At 33.1% G+C, this 18,204-nt stretch overlaps 1 protein-coding gene and 3 pseudogenes across 2 annotated transcripts; all 4 read left to right on the top strand.

Moving 5' to 3' along the window:
• Positions 1-299: 299 nt before the first annotated feature.
• LOC130504959 (uncharacterized) lies at positions 300-3,366 on the top strand (annotated as a pseudogene).
• On the top strand, positions 3,339-4,569 carry LOC130504961 (probable enoyl-CoA hydratase 2, mitochondrial; annotated as a pseudogene).
• A 2,932-nt stretch (positions 4,570-7,501) lies between these two features.
• On the top strand, positions 7,502-8,985 carry LOC130504958 (uncharacterized; annotated as a pseudogene).
• A 3,302-nt stretch (positions 8,986-12,287) lies between these two features.
• Positions 12,288-15,910, top strand: LOC130504960 (uncharacterized). 2 transcript variants are annotated; one of them, XM_056999568.1, is made up of 12 exons: positions 12,288-12,420; positions 12,640-12,835; positions 12,891-12,971; positions 13,065-13,116; positions 13,623-13,718; positions 14,706-14,731; positions 14,878-14,978; positions 15,050-15,108; positions 15,199-15,255; positions 15,350-15,395; positions 15,494-15,573; positions 15,675-15,910. In XM_056999568.1, the coding sequence occupies exons 1-12, from the start codon at positions 12,337-12,339 to the stop codon at positions 15,736-15,738; spliced, it is 942 nt and encodes a 313-aa protein (XP_056855548.1). In that variant the 5' UTR covers positions 12,288-12,336; the 3' UTR covers positions 15,739-15,910. The 2 variants fall into 2 exon arrangements, with proteins under 2 accessions (XP_056855548.1, XP_056855549.1); XM_056999569.1 differs by lacking the exons at positions 13,065-13,116; positions 13,623-13,718; positions 14,706-14,731 and having other exon boundaries at positions 12,299-12,420.
• The last annotated feature ends 2,294 nt before the right edge of the window (positions 15,911-18,204 follow it).

Below are 18,204 nucleotides of genomic sequence, written 5' to 3'. Positions count from 1 at the left end.
TTTCATCTTTTATACAGAAAAAATAAAAATAAATCTGCTTGGCCAAAAAAATAAAATAATTCTGTATAGATATTGGGGAAAGGTCTTAAATCAATTTGGGGGGTTTGTGAGCATAGATAGGCCCATTAATACTAAAAACTCCCAATATCATACTATTTTTGGTTTTCCGCTTCCCAGGAACTAAAGCGCGGGAAACCAAAAACAAAAATAAAAATAAAACCTCTGAACGTTGCAGAATCGTGAGTGAGGAAGAAAAGCATCTATATCGAGAAAGAGAGAGAGCGAGACGTCGTAATCTGATGGAAGAAGTTCACTCAGCCGCGGTGAGGAAATCCATTTCTCTCTCTCAATTTTTTTGTTTCATCATAAATTTCTCTGGGGTGGGATTAAGCTGAGAATTGGGGGTTTGTTTTGTGTGTGTGTGGGGCAGGAACCTCACGGATGCTCCGATTCTCCATTTACCATATCCCGTTAGTGATTTTAATATTTGGGTACGATTGATTAATAAGTCTGTTTGACTTTTTTTATTTACGTGTAACAGAGCCGCCAGATATTAAGAATTGGTTTTTCAAGTTACGTCTATGAATCTCTCGCACTGACTTCTGTTCGAGAGGAGGATAAATGCATTCTTGGTGCTGACAAAGATCATAAACCTATCAACAAGAATGTGAGGACAGGTTCACTCTTCTTGGTGCTTCTTTTGATTTTGTTTTTTAACCATTTTTTAAAAAATCATTTTTTTTTTACTCTTGGTGACAGATGTCAGATACGAATCTCTATGAATCATCATCACTCCCTTCTGGTAAATTTATCATTTTTCTTGTTTAACTTATGGAAATTCTCTAGCTTTTTTTTTTTATTTGATGTGGGTTATGTTTGTAACTTTGTGTGTTTTTTGCTTCTCAGAACCTCCTGATATAGCCAATTGGTTTTTAGCTATGCCTATGAATCACCGCCCGTCCTGGATACAAATGATGCTCTCTACTTTTCGGTGGTGGAGAAGATAGTGAATGTGTAAAGGAGACTCAAGCAGAAGAAGAAGAAGAAAATTGGAGGAAAATATGTTTGTCCTAGTTTGTTTGACCAACAACAACTTGTCTCTTCTGCAAAAGGTACTGACTTTCCTATGATTATCTTATATGACTCCTTCTTATGTTTCTTTTTAGCTCTCTAATGCTTATTTCTCACGAATTAGGTTACAGATTTCTCTCAGTCTCAGCATCTTCTTCAGGTTGGTTTAAAAAAAACTAAAGTTTATTTGGTACATAGAGAGTAAGTCATTACCGTTTCTGCTTTCTGAACATGGTGTTTATAATATTGAATCTTTTATCAGAGCCTCCTGATGTTGGAAACTGGTTTTCAAGCTATGAGTACCAATCTCCTCACCTTTCAGACACTCATGAACTTGAATTCTGTTCTCCTGAGCTAATCGTTGAGGAGAGTGACACTGAGGGAGATAATAGTTCTGGTATTTTCCGGAAAACTAAGAGCAAGCAAGACACTATTATTGCTCCTGACTGCTTAAAATCAAATGACTGCAATGAAGCATGGCCACAGACACGGTAAAGCGAATCCTTCTTGAACCTTGTAGTTCAAAGAAAGAGACTTGTGTGGATCACGTATCCAGTCCTCCTCATTGACTGACACTTTTCTCGATTTGTACATGTTAGGAGGTCTCTGCATATTCAAACAAGAAAGGAAAAATAAGTCAACGGTTAGTTTGTTCAGTGCCTCAACCAGAGAAGTGGGACAAGAAGCATTGTTCTGTGAAATGAAAGACGAGCCAAGCTTTAGCCACTCGGGAGTTTCTTCTTGTTATAACCCAAAACCACAATCGTTGGCTTATTTACAGGAGGAGCTGAGACCAAAAGAAAATGATCATGAACCATTTCCACTAGCTCCAGCATGCAAAAGACTGCTGAAAAGGAAGAAAACCTAGAGTCAGTAGGATCAGATGGCAAGGAAAATTAGAGGGAAAAAGCACTGAGACTGGATTTGTGACGATGAAAAAGGCCAGATTTAGAGACCAAAGTTCCATGACGAGACCAATCAGAGGAGTTCTGGGGGAGTGCTCAAGAAGTAAAGAGTTAACGAAGATGGCAACAGAAGAAGAAGAAGAAAGAAAGAAGAAGAGAAGAGTTTTGGGTGAAATGTCGAATCTCATCAGCTTGTAGGAGGAGAGGAGATTGCAGGGAAATGGAGTTGCCCTCAGAAAAGAAAGGGAGATCAGGTCCGCCATTGAAACAGCTTCGGCTTGATGCGTGGGATGCGTAAAGTCTGAGTCTTTGTGGAGGAGGAGGAAGCTTCACCAACAAATAATGTTTATTTATACTCTCTATTCCATTCTTTCCCTCTCTTTTCATAACTTGGTAGATAACATAAACCGGATCAGACCGGATTCAATTTAGTTAGATCCTTTCTTTCTTTCTTTCTACCGGAACCGTAAAAAAAAGAAAGACTGAGAATCAGATCGAAGAACTTTGGTTGGATAAGCATTGACCAGTGCGGACTGACAGAACCGGAATGTTAAAGACTGTCACTTTCAAGCTTAACAGGGCAAAATAAGATTTCTAAAAGAAAAATCAAAACTTTTGAAGTGTTGACGAGTCAGAGACACGGTGAAGATGAGCTTCGTCAAGTATCTCCGCCGTCACAGTTTGCTCCAGTTAGCCGGGAAACGATCTATTAGCCGAAGTTGCATGCTTCAGACCTGCCGGACTCTCCATCATTGAACCGCTCCGCCTGAATCTGTCAAGCTTAACCGTCTCTCTGGTTCCGATTCTGGTAATTTCACTTTTTCATTTTCCCTTATCGAATTTGTGTGTGTGTGTTTTCTGGTTCAATTGTTAGGGTTTAGTTAATTACTCTACAGTTGGATTTGCTTCTCTTTGTAATCCTATTTTGTTTTCTCAAGTTAAAAACTCCTTTAGTCACCAGTGAATCTTTGTACATGTTTCTTATTTGTGTTTGGACATGTCTGAGCATGGTTATTGTCGGATTAATGTCTTGTCTCTAATGTTTTGGTGACCTTTTGTGTTTGCACAAAAATATGCTCAAAAGGAAAGAAATGCACTTGCTTAATGTGAGTTTGTGATTGCAGGGATCGTCGAGGTCAATCTAGACAGCCTGTGGCCAAAAATGCTATTAATAAGGAGATGCTAAAAGGTCTCCAGAACACATTTGAGACCATACAGCAAGATAGTTCCGCTAGAGTTGTCATGATTACAAGTCTCGTTCCTGGAGTTTTCTGTGCAGGTGCGGATCTCAAGTAGTTTTGCCCCACTCTCACTTAGTTCGTCTGGAATGTTTGTATTCAATAGGTGAATTTTTGTTATTTCTTATTTGTTTTTCATGTCAGGAACGTAGAACTATGACTCCATCTGAGGTTCACACATATGTCAACTCGTTGCGCTACATGTTCTCCTTCATAGAGGTATTATCCCCTGTACAAGAAAACTTCTCATCAAATTGTTAACTTAGCTCTGCTTTATCAAGATATGGAAAATTTATTAGTCTTCTTACTTATAAAATGGTTCTAGTGAGATGAAACTATTAGCTTCATGTGTACTTTACTTACTTCTATGTGAGATTCTCATGCTATAGTGACTTAGAAAGACTTGTGTATTCTAGGCATTGAGTATCCCAACTATTGCTGCAATAGAAGGTGTGGCACTAGGAGGTGGACTCGAAATGGCTTTATCCTGTGATCTTCGAATCTCTGGTATTTTTTATTTATTTCCATCTGATCATTTTTCTATAGTCTCCATAATTGTTCCAATCATTCTTGTTAATGTTGTGAATATTTCAGGCGAAAATGCAGTATATTTGGTTTGCCTGAAACAGGACTCGCTGTAATCCCTGGGTATTATATCATAACCCTCCGTGACTCCCCATTTTGTCAATCTTCTGATTGATTTCTTCTTTCTCTCGGTTTCTATTCTCAGTGCTGGTGGAACACAAAGGCTCTCAAGGCTGGTTGGGAGATCGGTATCAAAGGAACTTATATTTCACAGGTCGAAGATTGATGCAAAAGAAGCTGCAAATAAAGGTCTGTGACTATGTACACCCACCAAATAAAAGATGATTCTTAATACTCTTTTTATTTGTTGTTGTGGTGCAGGGCTAGTGAACTTTTGTGTTACGGCGGGTGAGGCTCATATGAAAGCAATGGAAGTGGCTCAGCAGATAAATGAGAAAGGTCCAGTGGCGATAAAGATGGCGAAGAAAGCGATAGATGAAGGAATAGAGACGAATATGGCTTCAGGTTTGGAGCTAGAGGAGATGTGTTATCAGAAGCTTCTTAACACTCAAGATCGTCTGGAAGGATTAGCTGCGTTTGCTGAGAAGCGTAAGCCTTTTTACACTGGCAAGTGAAGCTCTCTTTTAGTTTCAATAACCGGGGGAAGAGATAAACCATTGCATTTAAAATGTTAAGAACCGGGATGGTTTAGGATTGTAATAATGTGTATGATACAGAAAGCAAGGAAAAAAAAACATTTGAATATCACTCGTTGTATTTGTGCATTCATTGACTTAAATAAAATTAAAGCTGATGCAAGTTAAAAGCAATGGTTTATACATTGTGCGTATGATTTAAGCTATTGTTTTTTCTCCTCTTATGCTAAGAGTTCTAATGATTTTATATCAAACGTTATCTTAAAGTTGGTTTCATGAGTTAATCACTTATACGTCATCTCTATTAGTTGCAGAAATGTTTCCTTGAATTTGAAGCATAGAGTAAAATGTAGCCGACCAGTGAGTCCACAGCCCACTCTTTTACATATTTCAGTGATTGTTGACTAATCATCGTATTTAAAGCTGTAAAGGTGAATTAATGTTTTTATTTATCTAAATAAAACTATTACTCGTTGACAATAAAAAACTATTACTCTCAACTTCATTTCAATTGCCGTTGTATAATAAATTTTTTATTTCAAAATACCTATTTTCTAAAATTTCAATACAAAATTTATTAATAATATTCTTCAGTTTATTTTTCTGTTGATTAAAATATAGTTATATGTATAGATAATGAATTTTTTATTTATTTTTAAAATATATAAAATTAAATATTTTTTAATCTACGTACATAAATCTAAAATGATAACTAAAATGAAACGGAAAAAGCAAGAACCGTTATATTCCAGTCATGACATTCATAATAGTATACTACTGTTATTGACACTAAGCAGTAGCAGCAGAAGTTTGTCTATGGAGCAGTCTGACATTCACATATAACAAACTTCCTATGTTGAGGCTTCAATCAAACAAACATAAAAGGATGGACAAATTTCTCAAAATACCCTAAAAATGATTCTTTTGATCAGAATAACATAAAAGTAGGAAAAATCATCAAAAGAAATCTCAATTTAAAAGATAAAAACACGTAATCATTACTCTATTGATATATATATAAATAAATAAATATATGAAAATAGTAAAAAGTAATTTTTATTATTTTTTACAAAACCCTTTAAATTGGAAACTTTATTTTTTAATTTTTTTTAAAAAAATTCAAACTTCTTTTTTTCTGAAATTTTGTTTAAATCCAAAAGTTTTTTTTTAAAACTATTTAAGATCCTATTATTTTAAATTTAAATCTTAATTTCTTAAAAGATGTAAACCTCGCTTTTCAAATATAAATCGTAAGCCTATATTAATTGATAGGTATAAGTAACTTTTATTTTTTAGTGAAACATGTTTTGATAATTTGACTATTGTGTATTATATTTGTGATAAAATAGTTTTAAAGGTTATCCTATAGAGCATTTCTTTAAAAGAATAAAACAAATTCGTTTTTTGCTGTTCCCGTTTTCAATTTTTTAAGTTCACTACATTCAAATATCGACAAGTTTGGTCTTCTTGATAAAAGAAATAAAATTGTTCTTTATTTAGGGTCTTCCAAAGTCCGGTGAACTAAACGTACTTATTTATTTCAAATGGATTTTGTTAGTAAGTATATCGTTTTTTAAAACCAAAAAAGTATTGGTATAATGTTTCCAGACAGGTGATGCGTAAGAAAAAAGCTTTAGCGTTTACAGACCAAAAGAAGAGAATCCATCCATATTCTTCCTGGGTCAAATATGCCTACGCGACCTCTCCAATATGATCTAAAATCTTTTGCATTATCAACTAATTACGCCTTAATTATACACTTTACATTTAAAAATTTCAGTAATCTGCTACCTTTATTGCTTTAGCCAACCAAGCTTATTGGCTTGCGGTGGTCGTAACATACTACTTCCGTTTCGAAAAGTAAGATTTTCTAGAGTTTTCATGTCTTATTCGGCAAGCACTGAATTGCTTCCAACACTGCTGTGATGAAGTAGTGACTGTGGAATAGAGTAGCAACTGAGATCGCTGATAGTGTCACTAAGAATGGACGGGTTCAATCCTATGTAGCTGGTGGAGGTCCAAGTTGGCTTACTGATATCAGTTTTGTTGATGCTGTCTCCTCTCCATCTACATACTCAAAATGAACCTGCAATGGCTTTCACCTAATGAAATATGAAGCCATTTATATCTTCAAAAGTTCCTTTCTTTTTGTAGGGTTTTTTCTTTCGTTTAAGCACCTACTACTGTATGCTTTTTTATATTTGCTCGTCTTCTCTTTGTTTTTCCAGAGCATTGACTTTGGAGATCAAACTTTTGGAAGTTATTTTAATGAGAAAGAAAATATTTCTAATCTTTTCATCTTCGTAGATGTTAGGAAAATTTATCTTGAATATAAAATTGTGAAAAAGTTTCAGATAAAGAGATTTAGACCATTGTACTTTTGCAGACTTTTGTGTAAGGCAATGATCAAAACTAATAATAATTCAATAGATGACAAAAAGACTATTTTCAAATCATCTTTATAAATTTTTCGAGAATAAAAAGACTATATAAAAACATATATCGAAGTAAAATTCACTTCTAAAATATAATTTATTTATTTTAAAAAAAAAAAAATTATCGATGGGTTAAGTGATGCACTCACGAACTTTGTCAGGACATCTCCAACCCAACTCCATTTTTTACTTCAAAATGGAGTAAAAGTGAGTATGGAGTAACATATGCTCCAACTCAACTTCATATCTCATTCTATTTTGAAGTTTACTCCATAAATGGAGTAATCTATTTTTTGTTTGTTCATGACTCCATTATGGAGTGAAAAATGGAGTAGGATTGGAACAATTTTACTTCATATTCATTTTTACTCCATTTTGGAGGAAAAAATGGAGTTTTACATTGGAGATGCTCTCACAACAAACAGATCGATTCGGATAATGATAATCATGCAAGGGAACTAATAAAAAAAGTAAAACTACAAACCTTCAATGGAATTAACATTTGGATGTTCCACAGAATAGTAAGTAGCGATTCTCCAATCGCTGTCAACCATCAGAAATAACGTTAGAATAGTATCAGAAACCCGAAAAATTTAAAGTTGGGAATGAATTCACACATCAACTTGGACATCAGATTTTGTTCTCTTTAATCTCTTACTTTTTTCTCACATTTCTTTTAAAAAACCCCAAAAGGAAAAACAGAACTTAACCTCGAAGTCTTAGCACTTCCACTAACTTTGTTTTTTTTTTCTAAATCTTCTTTTCAAACCATCTTTCACAACCTAAAAGTACAACTCACTTTTCTCTCAAATGGTGGAAACAAGAAGCTCGAAGAAACCAACTCAATCGGGTTACAAAGAAGATCAAACCCTAGAAAATTCTACTCTCAATTCCTCTTCAAAGCCCTAATCCTCGCCCTGTTATGCTCCCTCGTACCTGTCTTCCTTTCTCAGACGCCAGAGCTCGCCAACCAAACCAGACTCCTCGAGCTTCTCCACATGATTTTCGTCGGCATCGCCGTCTCCTACGGCCTCTTCAGCCGCCGGAACTACGACGGAGGAGGAGGAGGAGGAAGCAATAACGATCATAACAATACTCATTTCAACTTGCCTAAGATTCTTGAAGTGTCATCCTCTGTTTTCAACGTGGATCACGAGGTGGATCCGATGATTCCTCCGGCGACCACCCCACCCCCACCGTAGGATTCAGAACAAGTACCAGACCAAAAGTACAGGACTGGTCTTTCCAAAGACAACGAGAGTCGCTTCGTTGATCGAGTGAGTTCAGGGGTCAGAGAAAAGCCTCTGCTTTTGCCTGTTCGAAGCTTGAACTACTCTCACCTTTCTGATTCCGGCGATGGCTCCGGCAGATGGGAGAGAGTGAGATCAAAGAGACAGCTCCTAAAGACTCTCGTTGATGATGATAGCACTGATGCGCTTCCTTCTCCGATTCCATGGAGGTCAAGATCATCAATGGAGATTGAATCTCAGCCGTTGATCAAGACTCCGGCGAGTCTGACGTCATCTTCCGCTTTGTCTTCTTCGCCGAGAAAGTCGACGCCTTTACCTAAGCTCACATCGGAGTCTGGAGCGAAATCGGCTGAGGACACCGTGCGGAAGAAGGAGCTTCACTCATCACCGTCGCCTCCGCCACCGCCGCCGTTGCCGGCGTTTTATAACTCGGCGCCGAGAAAGGATTATCCTCCCCGAAGTTACAGAGAATCAGTTCAGAAGAAGAAACTCACAGGCGGTGAGTTTCATCCTCCTCCACCGCCGCCTCCGCCACCACCACCTCCGACGAAGCTAAGAGTAGCAGCGAACGGAGAAAACATCGGAGCAAAAGATGAAACTCGATGACCGTTTCAGTTACGAGAACTCTCCTACAAAAGTCTGGTGGTCTGATCAACGAAAGAAGATACCAGACAGACATGAACAGAATGATGGGAAGTTCGTGGGAAGCAAGGCGACTGAAGAACCCGAGGATAAGAAGATATGATCACAGAAAACGATATCCACGAAAGAAATTGTCTGAACATCAGTGACGTGGACAAGAAGGCTGATGAGTTCATTGCCAAGTTCAGAGAACAGATTAGGTTACAAGAATCGAATCCATCAAGAGATCTGCATACAAGATCTCTGCAAATTCATCGAGGTAGAGAACGTATTGAATGTTTCTAATTACAGACGAATAAATTAACTTTTTTCAGTTTGTGTCTGGTTGTCTTCATAAATATAGATTCACAACATTAATAACAAGTCCTCCTTATTAATCACTCAAAGCTTTCACAAATCACAAATCACAAAATCATACGTTATGCAACACAATATGCATCTCCATATATATATAACTCACAATTTTCTAAACTCATTAGGATCACACAAATAGATAATTTCCATTCCTAGAAACATATTTCCTAATCTTAGATAATCATACTCAAACTATATAAGAAAAGGAAATTTGCAACACAAGCTTATTCAACATTCTCCCTTTTAATCTTGCTAGATTTTGATCCGCGCTTCGAAAACGCATATTTTATTTTTCACTTCTATGAAATTTATTATTTGTTTGTAATTTTGAATGAGTTTATCTTAGTAAAACTCTAATTATAATAATTTGACATAGAGTGTCTCTGGTAAACTTATGTGTTTCTTTGGCTTTGTTTTATTCCTCTCCAATCAATATATTTATTTAGCTTGTTGTTAAAATAAATGATTTTAGAACGCAATTATACAATACTTTTACATTGATACTAGGGTTAACCCTCCGTACGGGCGGATAACAATTTCAAAAACACCTAAACATTTTCAAAATTTAGTATTATATTATATATATTTTGAATATATTTTTTATATATAAGTGTTTTTTAATTTTTTGCATTAATATTTAATGCTGCAAAAGATTATAATAATTAGATATTATGTTTTACGTTGTGGAAAGAGATACGGATGAATATATGATTGTGATATATCATTTACTCATTATTCACCTTTCAAACTTAAAAGTGATTACTTTTAGTCTCAAAATGAAAAATGAACCAAATGATTATTAGAAATATAATTAAACTAAGCGGAGGTTTATAAATCTATTTTTTATTATAACTAGATTTGATTTCTAAATTATCAATATATAATGAATTTACAGATTTTTGTGTTTGTGAAAATATAATTGTAACCTACTTTGTTTTTATATTTAAAATCACAGATTTGAAATGTGTTACTTTAACTATCATAATTACCATAGTCTAAGAATAAATGGTTAAACTCAACCGAACAACAATTCATCAGACGTAACAGAGAAAATAACATTATACTCGTGTTTTACTAATAATATTATTGGATAAATTTTCAAATGTGATAAATTTGTACTTTATTAATAGAAATTTATATATTAGATTTATTAATTTTTTTAAAAAAAATCTACTTTATTAATCACTTGTGTGTTTTTCTTTCAATTTTCATGTGAATATTTTTAAGATTGAGCACGGTAACCACACAAAAAGATAACCATATGGTTTTTTTTTCTTTTTTTATTTCCATTGGTTTGGTTTTGATGAAACGTCAAAAATAATATCGTAAATGAATTTTCTCTTTTTCGTTCTTATAAATATTGGCTAGTTTTCCGTTGTTTTATATTTTGGATTAGATCATGTAAATTTAAAATAAACTATTATTTTTTGATTATTTTCACCAAATTCAAGTTATTCAATGTACTTTTTTACAAAAAAAATATTTTTTATTTATTATATCTTGATAATTTTCTAACTAATTTTTATGAGACATTTGTTTTGATTATTTACTAAAAACCTCATATTGTTTCGCCTAATTACTCCTACTGCAACTTAAAAATGTGTATTGTTCCTACAATTAATATTTTTTGTGCACAAGAACAAACCAATCATTTACAAAATTGAAGGAGAAAGTGAAGACATCCGAAGATGATTCACGCCTCTTTTAATCTGATTAAAGATAAGGACGGAAGAATGAAAATGTCATTCTTCACTCTTGTTAGCTTAGCTTCCATGGCTTCTGAGTTTGTTATTTCTACTTTCTTCTCAGATTCCAAACCTCTATCTCCTTATCAATCCAACTCCTTCACTTCTACCAAATATGAATTGTGATTGATGTTGAATGTAAATTTTGTATTTCTTATATTGTATTATTTACTTATTATTTATTTTCCCTATATTGTATATTAGTTTTCCATTTATATTGTATATTTACTTATTATTTTTTCTTATAATTTATATTTACTTATTCCAATTGTTTTTTTTTACCAAATGGTAATATTACATTAGATTTTTAATGTAATATTTATATTTCTTACATTGTATATTTAATTATTATTTATTTTACTATACATTTTCAGATATATGTTTAATGTAGTTTTTCTATTGTATATTTGCTTATTATTTATTTTCTTTATATATTATGATATATTTTTAACGAAATATTTCTATTTTTAATCACTTATTATTTATTTACTATACATTTTTCATATATGTTTAAATTAGTTTTCCATTTCTGATATTTTTGTATTTACTTATTTTCTTTATATTGTATTTTACTTATTCTTTTTTTTTTGCTTTTTATCAAACGATGATATTACGTTATATGTTTAATGTAATATTTATATTTTTATATTATATATTTACTTATTGTTTAGTTTTTTCTTATATTCTATATTTACTTATTGTAATATTTTGATAGATGTTTGATATAATATTTTATATTTTCTTATTATTTATTTTACGATACATTTTTCAGAGATTTTTTTTTGATTTATTTTTTTTCATTTTTAAATGTATATTTACTTATTGTTTATTTTTCTTATATTTTGTATTTACTTATTCTAAATTTTTTTTTTATCAAATGATAATATTATGATAGATGTTTAATATAATATTCCAATTCTTTTATTCTATGCTTTTTTCATATTTTGCGTTTTTACTTATAGAAATGTTTGGAAATAATATAAATGAAAATTATACTTTTCAGATAGATGTTTGTTTTTCCATTTCTTGTGAATATATAAAAATAATAGTAGACTCAGTTCTAAAGACATCCCGGATTTTCCACTGATTTTCCACTACTAGTCTTCCATTCTTCAATGATGATGACTCACTACTCAATGATATGTAAATGTAATGATAAGTTACGTTTCGGTGTCGAACCACTATAGAATATATATATGCTTATTTGAATTTATCGCACACAGATTTATCTTAAACATAAGAATTCCAATAGCTCAACGTCTTCTAACATTTCTTTACGCATTTACATAGCTGGGGCAAGGGTTTTCTGTAAAATCTCATTAACTTGACAAAACAACCAAGAGCAAAATCGAAATGGGCATATATGGGCCCATTTTAGTATCATACAAACCGGGCCTTTGATTAGAGCCCACTTCTACATTCACATCTATGTTATCATCAGTTTTTTTTTTTTTGTCAACTGTTATCATCAGTTAAAACGACGATCAGAGCAAAATCACTCGAGAGACCACGAGAATGGAGACGTCACTTGTACTTCCTATCATCGATATCTCTTCGCCGGACAAGATATCCTCATCCACCGCAAAGTTGATCCGTAAGGTACGTCTTCACCATCGTCTCTCTCTCTCTCTCTCTCTCTCTCACTCTCTCTGTTATCTGTATCTTCTGTTTCCACCAGAGTAGAAACTGTGCTTCTTCTTTATTATATACTAATAGCTCTGCTTGGTGATCAGATTATTGTTTGCTTGAGAGGTTAGAGACAATTCTATGCTCTAATAATTTCTAAACTGTTTTTGATGTTATTTTTCTGTTAATAAGGCATGTCTTGAACATGGGTTCTTCTATGTCAAGAACCATGGCATCTCTGAAGAATTGATGGAAGAGGTTTTGAGAGAGAGCAAAAGCTTCTTTAATCTCCCACTAGATGAGAAGATGTCTTTACTCCGCCGCGATCTTCTCGGTTATACTCCACTCCATGCTGAGAAACTCGACCCCTCCTTGACCTCCTCCACAGGTGATTTGGCTTTTTTTTGCATATAAGACTCTTTTTCTTTCTTTCTTTTTTTTAGGTGATTCTAAGGAAAGCTTTTACTTTGGCTCTTTGGAAGGAGCTCTGGCTCAGCGTTATCCAAATCAATGGCCTCCTGAAGGTAAATATATATATTTCTTACTACCTGTTTCTCTGTTTTCATTTAAACGGTTTCTATCTTATCCCTCACGGGTTATGTGTCTGTGTGTAAAAGATCTCTTGCCATCATGGAGGCAAGCCATGGAATGTTACTACAAGAATGTCCTGTAAGCATGTATTTCAGTCTTAAACAAATAGTGTCTTCTTTTCTTTACAACTTAAAAGTTGAAATAATAGGTATTCAAGTTAATAGTTTTGACAAAAAAAAAAAAAAAAGTTAATAGTTTTGACCGTTAGTTTTGACAATTAGGCTTGGTTAAAAATGTACAGTATTTAGGTGTCTGTTGTATTCTTGATATATCTTCTAGGTTAATATATTATATCATGATTCTTTCTCTCTTTATTATTAACTCTATTTATTCAAGTTAATAATATCAACAGTTAGTTTTGACAGATAGGCTTGGTTACTTACAAATGTACAAAATATTAGGTGTCTGTTGTGTTCTTGATATTATCTTCTTTTCATCTTTTTTTACATGTAAATGAGGTTAATATATATATATATATATATATATATCCTGAGTTTTTTTTTCTCTCTCTTCCATATTAGTTTTTTTTTTGTCTAGATGAATTTGCTAGTTGTGCCTGATATATTGATTTTGCTGCCTCTAAGGTCCGTTGGTCGAAAGTTGCTCGGCTTGATTGCCTTGGCATTGGATTTAGATGAGGGTTTCTTCGAACAAATCGGAGCCTTGAATGATCCTACAGCGGTTGTTCGTAGAGGTGTCAATTGGGCTGTCCAAGTCCATTTGGGCTGTCCAAATGGACACACCAGTCCAAATGGACATTATTTTTTTTAAGCCCAGATTGTACCAGACCAAATTGTCCAGACCAAATTGGCCCATTTCAAATGGGCATTCCGCAAAGCCCAAATACAATCTCTACTTTAACATCCAAAAAAATCATTTTTAACAAAAAAAACATAATTTCATTGTTTTTTTAATTCAAAAGCATATATACGATTTTGGCGAGAAAACTTGATTTTACGGTTTTGACGGGAAAACTCGATTTTACGGTTTTGGCGGGAAAACTCGATTTTACGGTTTTGACGGGAAAACTAAAAATTCGATTTTATGATTTTGGTGAGAAATCTCAATTTTACGGTTTTGGAAAAAAAAACTTGATTTCACGGTTTTGGTGGGAAAACTCGATTTTACGATTTTGGCGGGAAATCTCAATTTAACGGTTTTGGCGGAAAAACTCGATTTACAGTTTTGACGGAAAAACTCGATTTACAGTTTTGACGGAAAAACTTAATTTACAGTTTTGACGGGAAAACTCGATTTTACGGTTTTGGCGGGAAAACTCAACTTTACGGTTTTGGCGGGAAAACTCGATTTACAGTTTTGACGGAAAAATTAGATTTACAGTTTTGACGGGAAAACTCGAAAACTCGATTTTAAGATTTTGGCGGGAAATCTTCATTTTATGGTTTTGACGGGAAAACTCAACTTACGGTTCTGTCAAGAAATCTCGATTTACGGTTTTGGAGGAAAAACTTGATTTTTTCCTCAAAATAAAATCCTATGATTTTTGTATCATTTGGCCACCCATGTCCATTTAGGTTAAGACTATTGGATTTGGGTCTAATTGGTTAAACCCAATTGGACATCTTTATTTGTTGGTCTAATTTGGTTTAGTCCAAATGGGTTTGGACATGGGTGACCAATGACATGATGTCCAAATTGACATCCCTAGTTGTTCGCCTCTTACGCTATCCAGGTATCTATCTATGTACATCAATGATATTCTGCACTTGCTATGGATTATATAGGTGAAGTGATCAGTGGAAATATAGATAAAAAACCCATATTCAGGGAGTTGGAGTCTAGTTTTTGATCTCTACACTTGCTATGGAATATATATAGGTGAAGTGATTTCGTGGGATGTAGAAACATATGGTGCCTCAGCTCACTCGGATTACGGGATGGTCACTCTTCTTTTAACCGATGGAGTCCCAGGACTTCAGGTAAAAAACATTATCGTAACTCTCCTCTTTTGAGTAGCCTTGTGTTCTTACACATGTATGTGAACTCTTAGGTTTGTAGAGACAAGTCAAGACAACCACGTGTTTGGGAAGATGTACCTGGAATTAGAGGGTAAGTCTAGCTTTTTAGCTACTGGATTTTGCGGGTAAGTTAGATTAGAAACAGTTGTTGAAATCTATAAGGGGGTTTTTGTATCCACAGGGCGTTCATTGTCAACATTGGTGATATGATGGAGAGATGGACAAATGGATTGTTCCGGTAAGCTAAATTCAGTTTTCTAGTAAGGAATTGAGTTTGGTTCCTGTGTTCTGTCTAAATCAAAAAGTTTCGTGCTTTCCTGTAATGGGTTTAGGTCTACACTGCACAGAGTGATGCCTGTTGGAAAAGAACGTTACTCGGTAGCTTACTTGTTATTTCACATTTCTATACAAATCGATGGTAATTGGTAGAGAGTAACTCATATAAGTAGAAGTTCTTTTTTTTCTTTTTTGCCTAGGTGGTTTTCTTCTTAGATCCCAATCCAGATTGTCACGTGGAATGTTTGGAGAGTTGTTGCAGCGAAACTTCTCCTCCAAGGTATGTAAGAAAGCTTGGCGTTTGTTAAACCTTTTAGTCTTGGAAGGATGAAAGAACAAGACTTGAGTCCTTTCATATGAATTGGTTTCTATTTGGTGCAGATTCCCTCCTATCCTTGCCGGCGACTATATTAAGGAGCGTTTCAGGCTAACCTACGAGTCTTAGGAGGTGTTATTGAATTAATGAATTCAATGGAATTCAATGTAACTGCAATTAGGAATGTTTCAGTGGATTGGATTGGATTCTTTACAAGATATGATGGATTTTAGTGTTCATTGTAATTCAAAAGGAAAAGAAATTCAGTTCCAAACATTTATTTTAACGGTTTTTTTTGTCCCTTCGCGAGATTTGGTTGCTTGATCCAACAAAATTTTGTGCTTGATCCAAACACGAAACCCAAAATATTGAAATTCTAAACCAAGGAAATTTCTATTATCCCTCCTTATGGATAACCATGTGATTTATTTACCCAAAATAACAACAGAAGAGATATTACAACATAATAGTTACATGCATAAGCCACTCATTTAAGACAAAAAAAGAAGATAAAGGGAAACACAAAGAAAAATGAATGTAAATGGTGTTGGCTCGGCCACTCTTTTCCTGATTTGTTTGTTCATTTCAATAGGTAATTTATATTATAAATTTATAATATATGAAACTCACCAGAGGGTAAATTATTGTGTGTGTTTAAAATTAATTTGTTAAACTCTGGGAGAATTAGGTGCTGACTGGTTTTCCCGCTACCACCCGCAAACGCAGCTTTTGCGGTTCATAGCGGTTGTTGGCGTTTCGAAACAATCACAGAAAACGCTACAAATCGCTTCAAACCGCTCCAAACTTCATAAAATCAAAAGCTGGTTCCAGCTAGCGTTTGCGGTTGCGGGAGGGTAAATTTTTTTTCTTTAAAAACAGAATAAATAAAAATAATACTAAAAATATCCAATAAAAATTTTCAATTGAAATAATAGAAATTGTAAATGTATTCATATTATATTTCAATTTATATTATAAAAATTCAAAACTAAAATATTTTCTATAGATTTTTAAAATTGAATAATATGATTTTATAAATATAAATTTTATATTTATCATATTATTATGATTTTTAATATTTTTATAATTACATAAAATGTAAATATTGTTAAATTATTATTTAACAGATGTTGCGTTTGGTAGTTTACCAGTCATAAGAGTCCCGCAAACGCAACAATTTCTAACAGTTGTAACAGTCGTACAAATCTCTAGAAAACGCTTAAAACCGCAATCACCCGCACCCGCAAACTCCCTCAACCGCAACCGCAACCGCTGTGATTACACCAGTCAGGCCCTTAGTGTAGATTTAGTATAGATTTAGGAAAGATCTTCAACTGAATACGAAAGTTTTCATATTTTTCGGATTTGCCTATGATATGTATTGTACTATACGTAGAACACAGTAGAGTATGTGAGAAACATATTTTTTCCTAGGCTATGCGTAAGGTAAAAGGCAGAACAAGTTATGACATATGAACTAAAGAATGTATGTGATAAAAAAGAGAGAACTAGAGAATGTATATCATAGTGTTGTGGCTATATGTCTTAATCCAGCAACAGGTAAACTAAAGACATCTAAGAACTAAAGACATCTAAGCTTTATTGAATATTTTCAGATTCTAACCTGTTTTAAGACGTGAGATTTGAAAAAAAAATTAATATTTTTAACACATGTACTATATTAATTTATATTTTAATTTTAATAAATAGTTAAAGTTAATATTTATTATATTAATTTATATTTAAATGTTATAAAACGGAGATGAATAATAGATTTTTAACACATTTTTGTATTAGTACATTTTTATAAAGATTTTATAACCCAAAATATTGAAAATGCAGAACCAAGGAAATTTCTATTATCCCTCATATTTTTACGGTGCACTTTTATGGATAACCATGTGATTTATTTACCTAAAATACATCAGAAGAGTTATATATTACAACATAATAGTTACATGCATAAGCCATTCTATCTAAGACAAAAAAAATAAGATATAGGGAAACATAAAGAAAAATGAATGGAAATGGTGTTTGCTCGGCCGCTCTTTTCCTGATTTGTTTGTTCATTTCAATAGGTAATTTATATTGTAATATATGAAACTCACCAGAGGGTAAATTATTGTGGTAATGATAATAATTTTTTAAACTCTGGCACTTTAAAACCAAAATTATTGATTGATAAAAAACAAACACAATTAAAAAGAAAATTTAACATTTTATTTTTAAATATAATTAAACTTTCCTATTATCATCTTAAATGATTAAATTTAAATTTTTAAATATGTAAGACATATCACTTATAATGCAAAAATTTTACTTCTTAACCCAATCCACAATTATTAGTTTTTATATTTTTTTATAAATTTCAAAAAATAAAAATAATCAAAAGTAAGTTCAAAACCAAGAACGTTATTTTTTTTATTTTAAGTTTAATATGTTTTTAATACTCTAATTTCTTCAAATTTGTTACCACACATTTTGCATACTCAAATCTCATATTTTTGTATTTACTACTTTATCAGGAATGATAAATGCTCGTTCTACGGAAGTCCTTATTGTAGAAAACTTCCAGCCGCTTATGCAGCAGCTGAT

This window comes from Raphanus sativus, unplaced genomic scaffold (assembly GCF_000801105.2).
Source record: "Raphanus sativus cultivar WK10039 unplaced genomic scaffold, ASM80110v3 Scaffold1909, whole genome shotgun sequence".
NCBI lineage: Eukaryota > Viridiplantae > Streptophyta > Magnoliopsida > Brassicales > Brassicaceae > Raphanus > Raphanus sativus.
This window is presented reverse-complemented; position numbering and strand designations above follow the sequence as displayed.

What these genes read in the sequence shown, in the direction of transcription:
- LOC130504960 (XM_056999568.1), top strand. Translation starts at nt 12,337, where the DNA reads ATGGAGACGTCACTTGTACTTCCTATCATCGATATCTCTTCGCCGGAC. An exon ending in GCCTTGAATGATCCTACAGC is followed by an intron (nt 13,719 to 14,705) that starts GGTTGTTCGTAG and finishes ATTGACATCCCT; the next exon opens with AGTTGTTCGCCTCTTACGCT. An exon ending in ATGGAGTCCCAGGACTTCAG is followed by an intron (nt 14,979 to 15,049) that starts GTAAAAAACATT and finishes GTGAACTCTTAG; the next exon opens with GTTTGTAGAGACAAGTCAAG.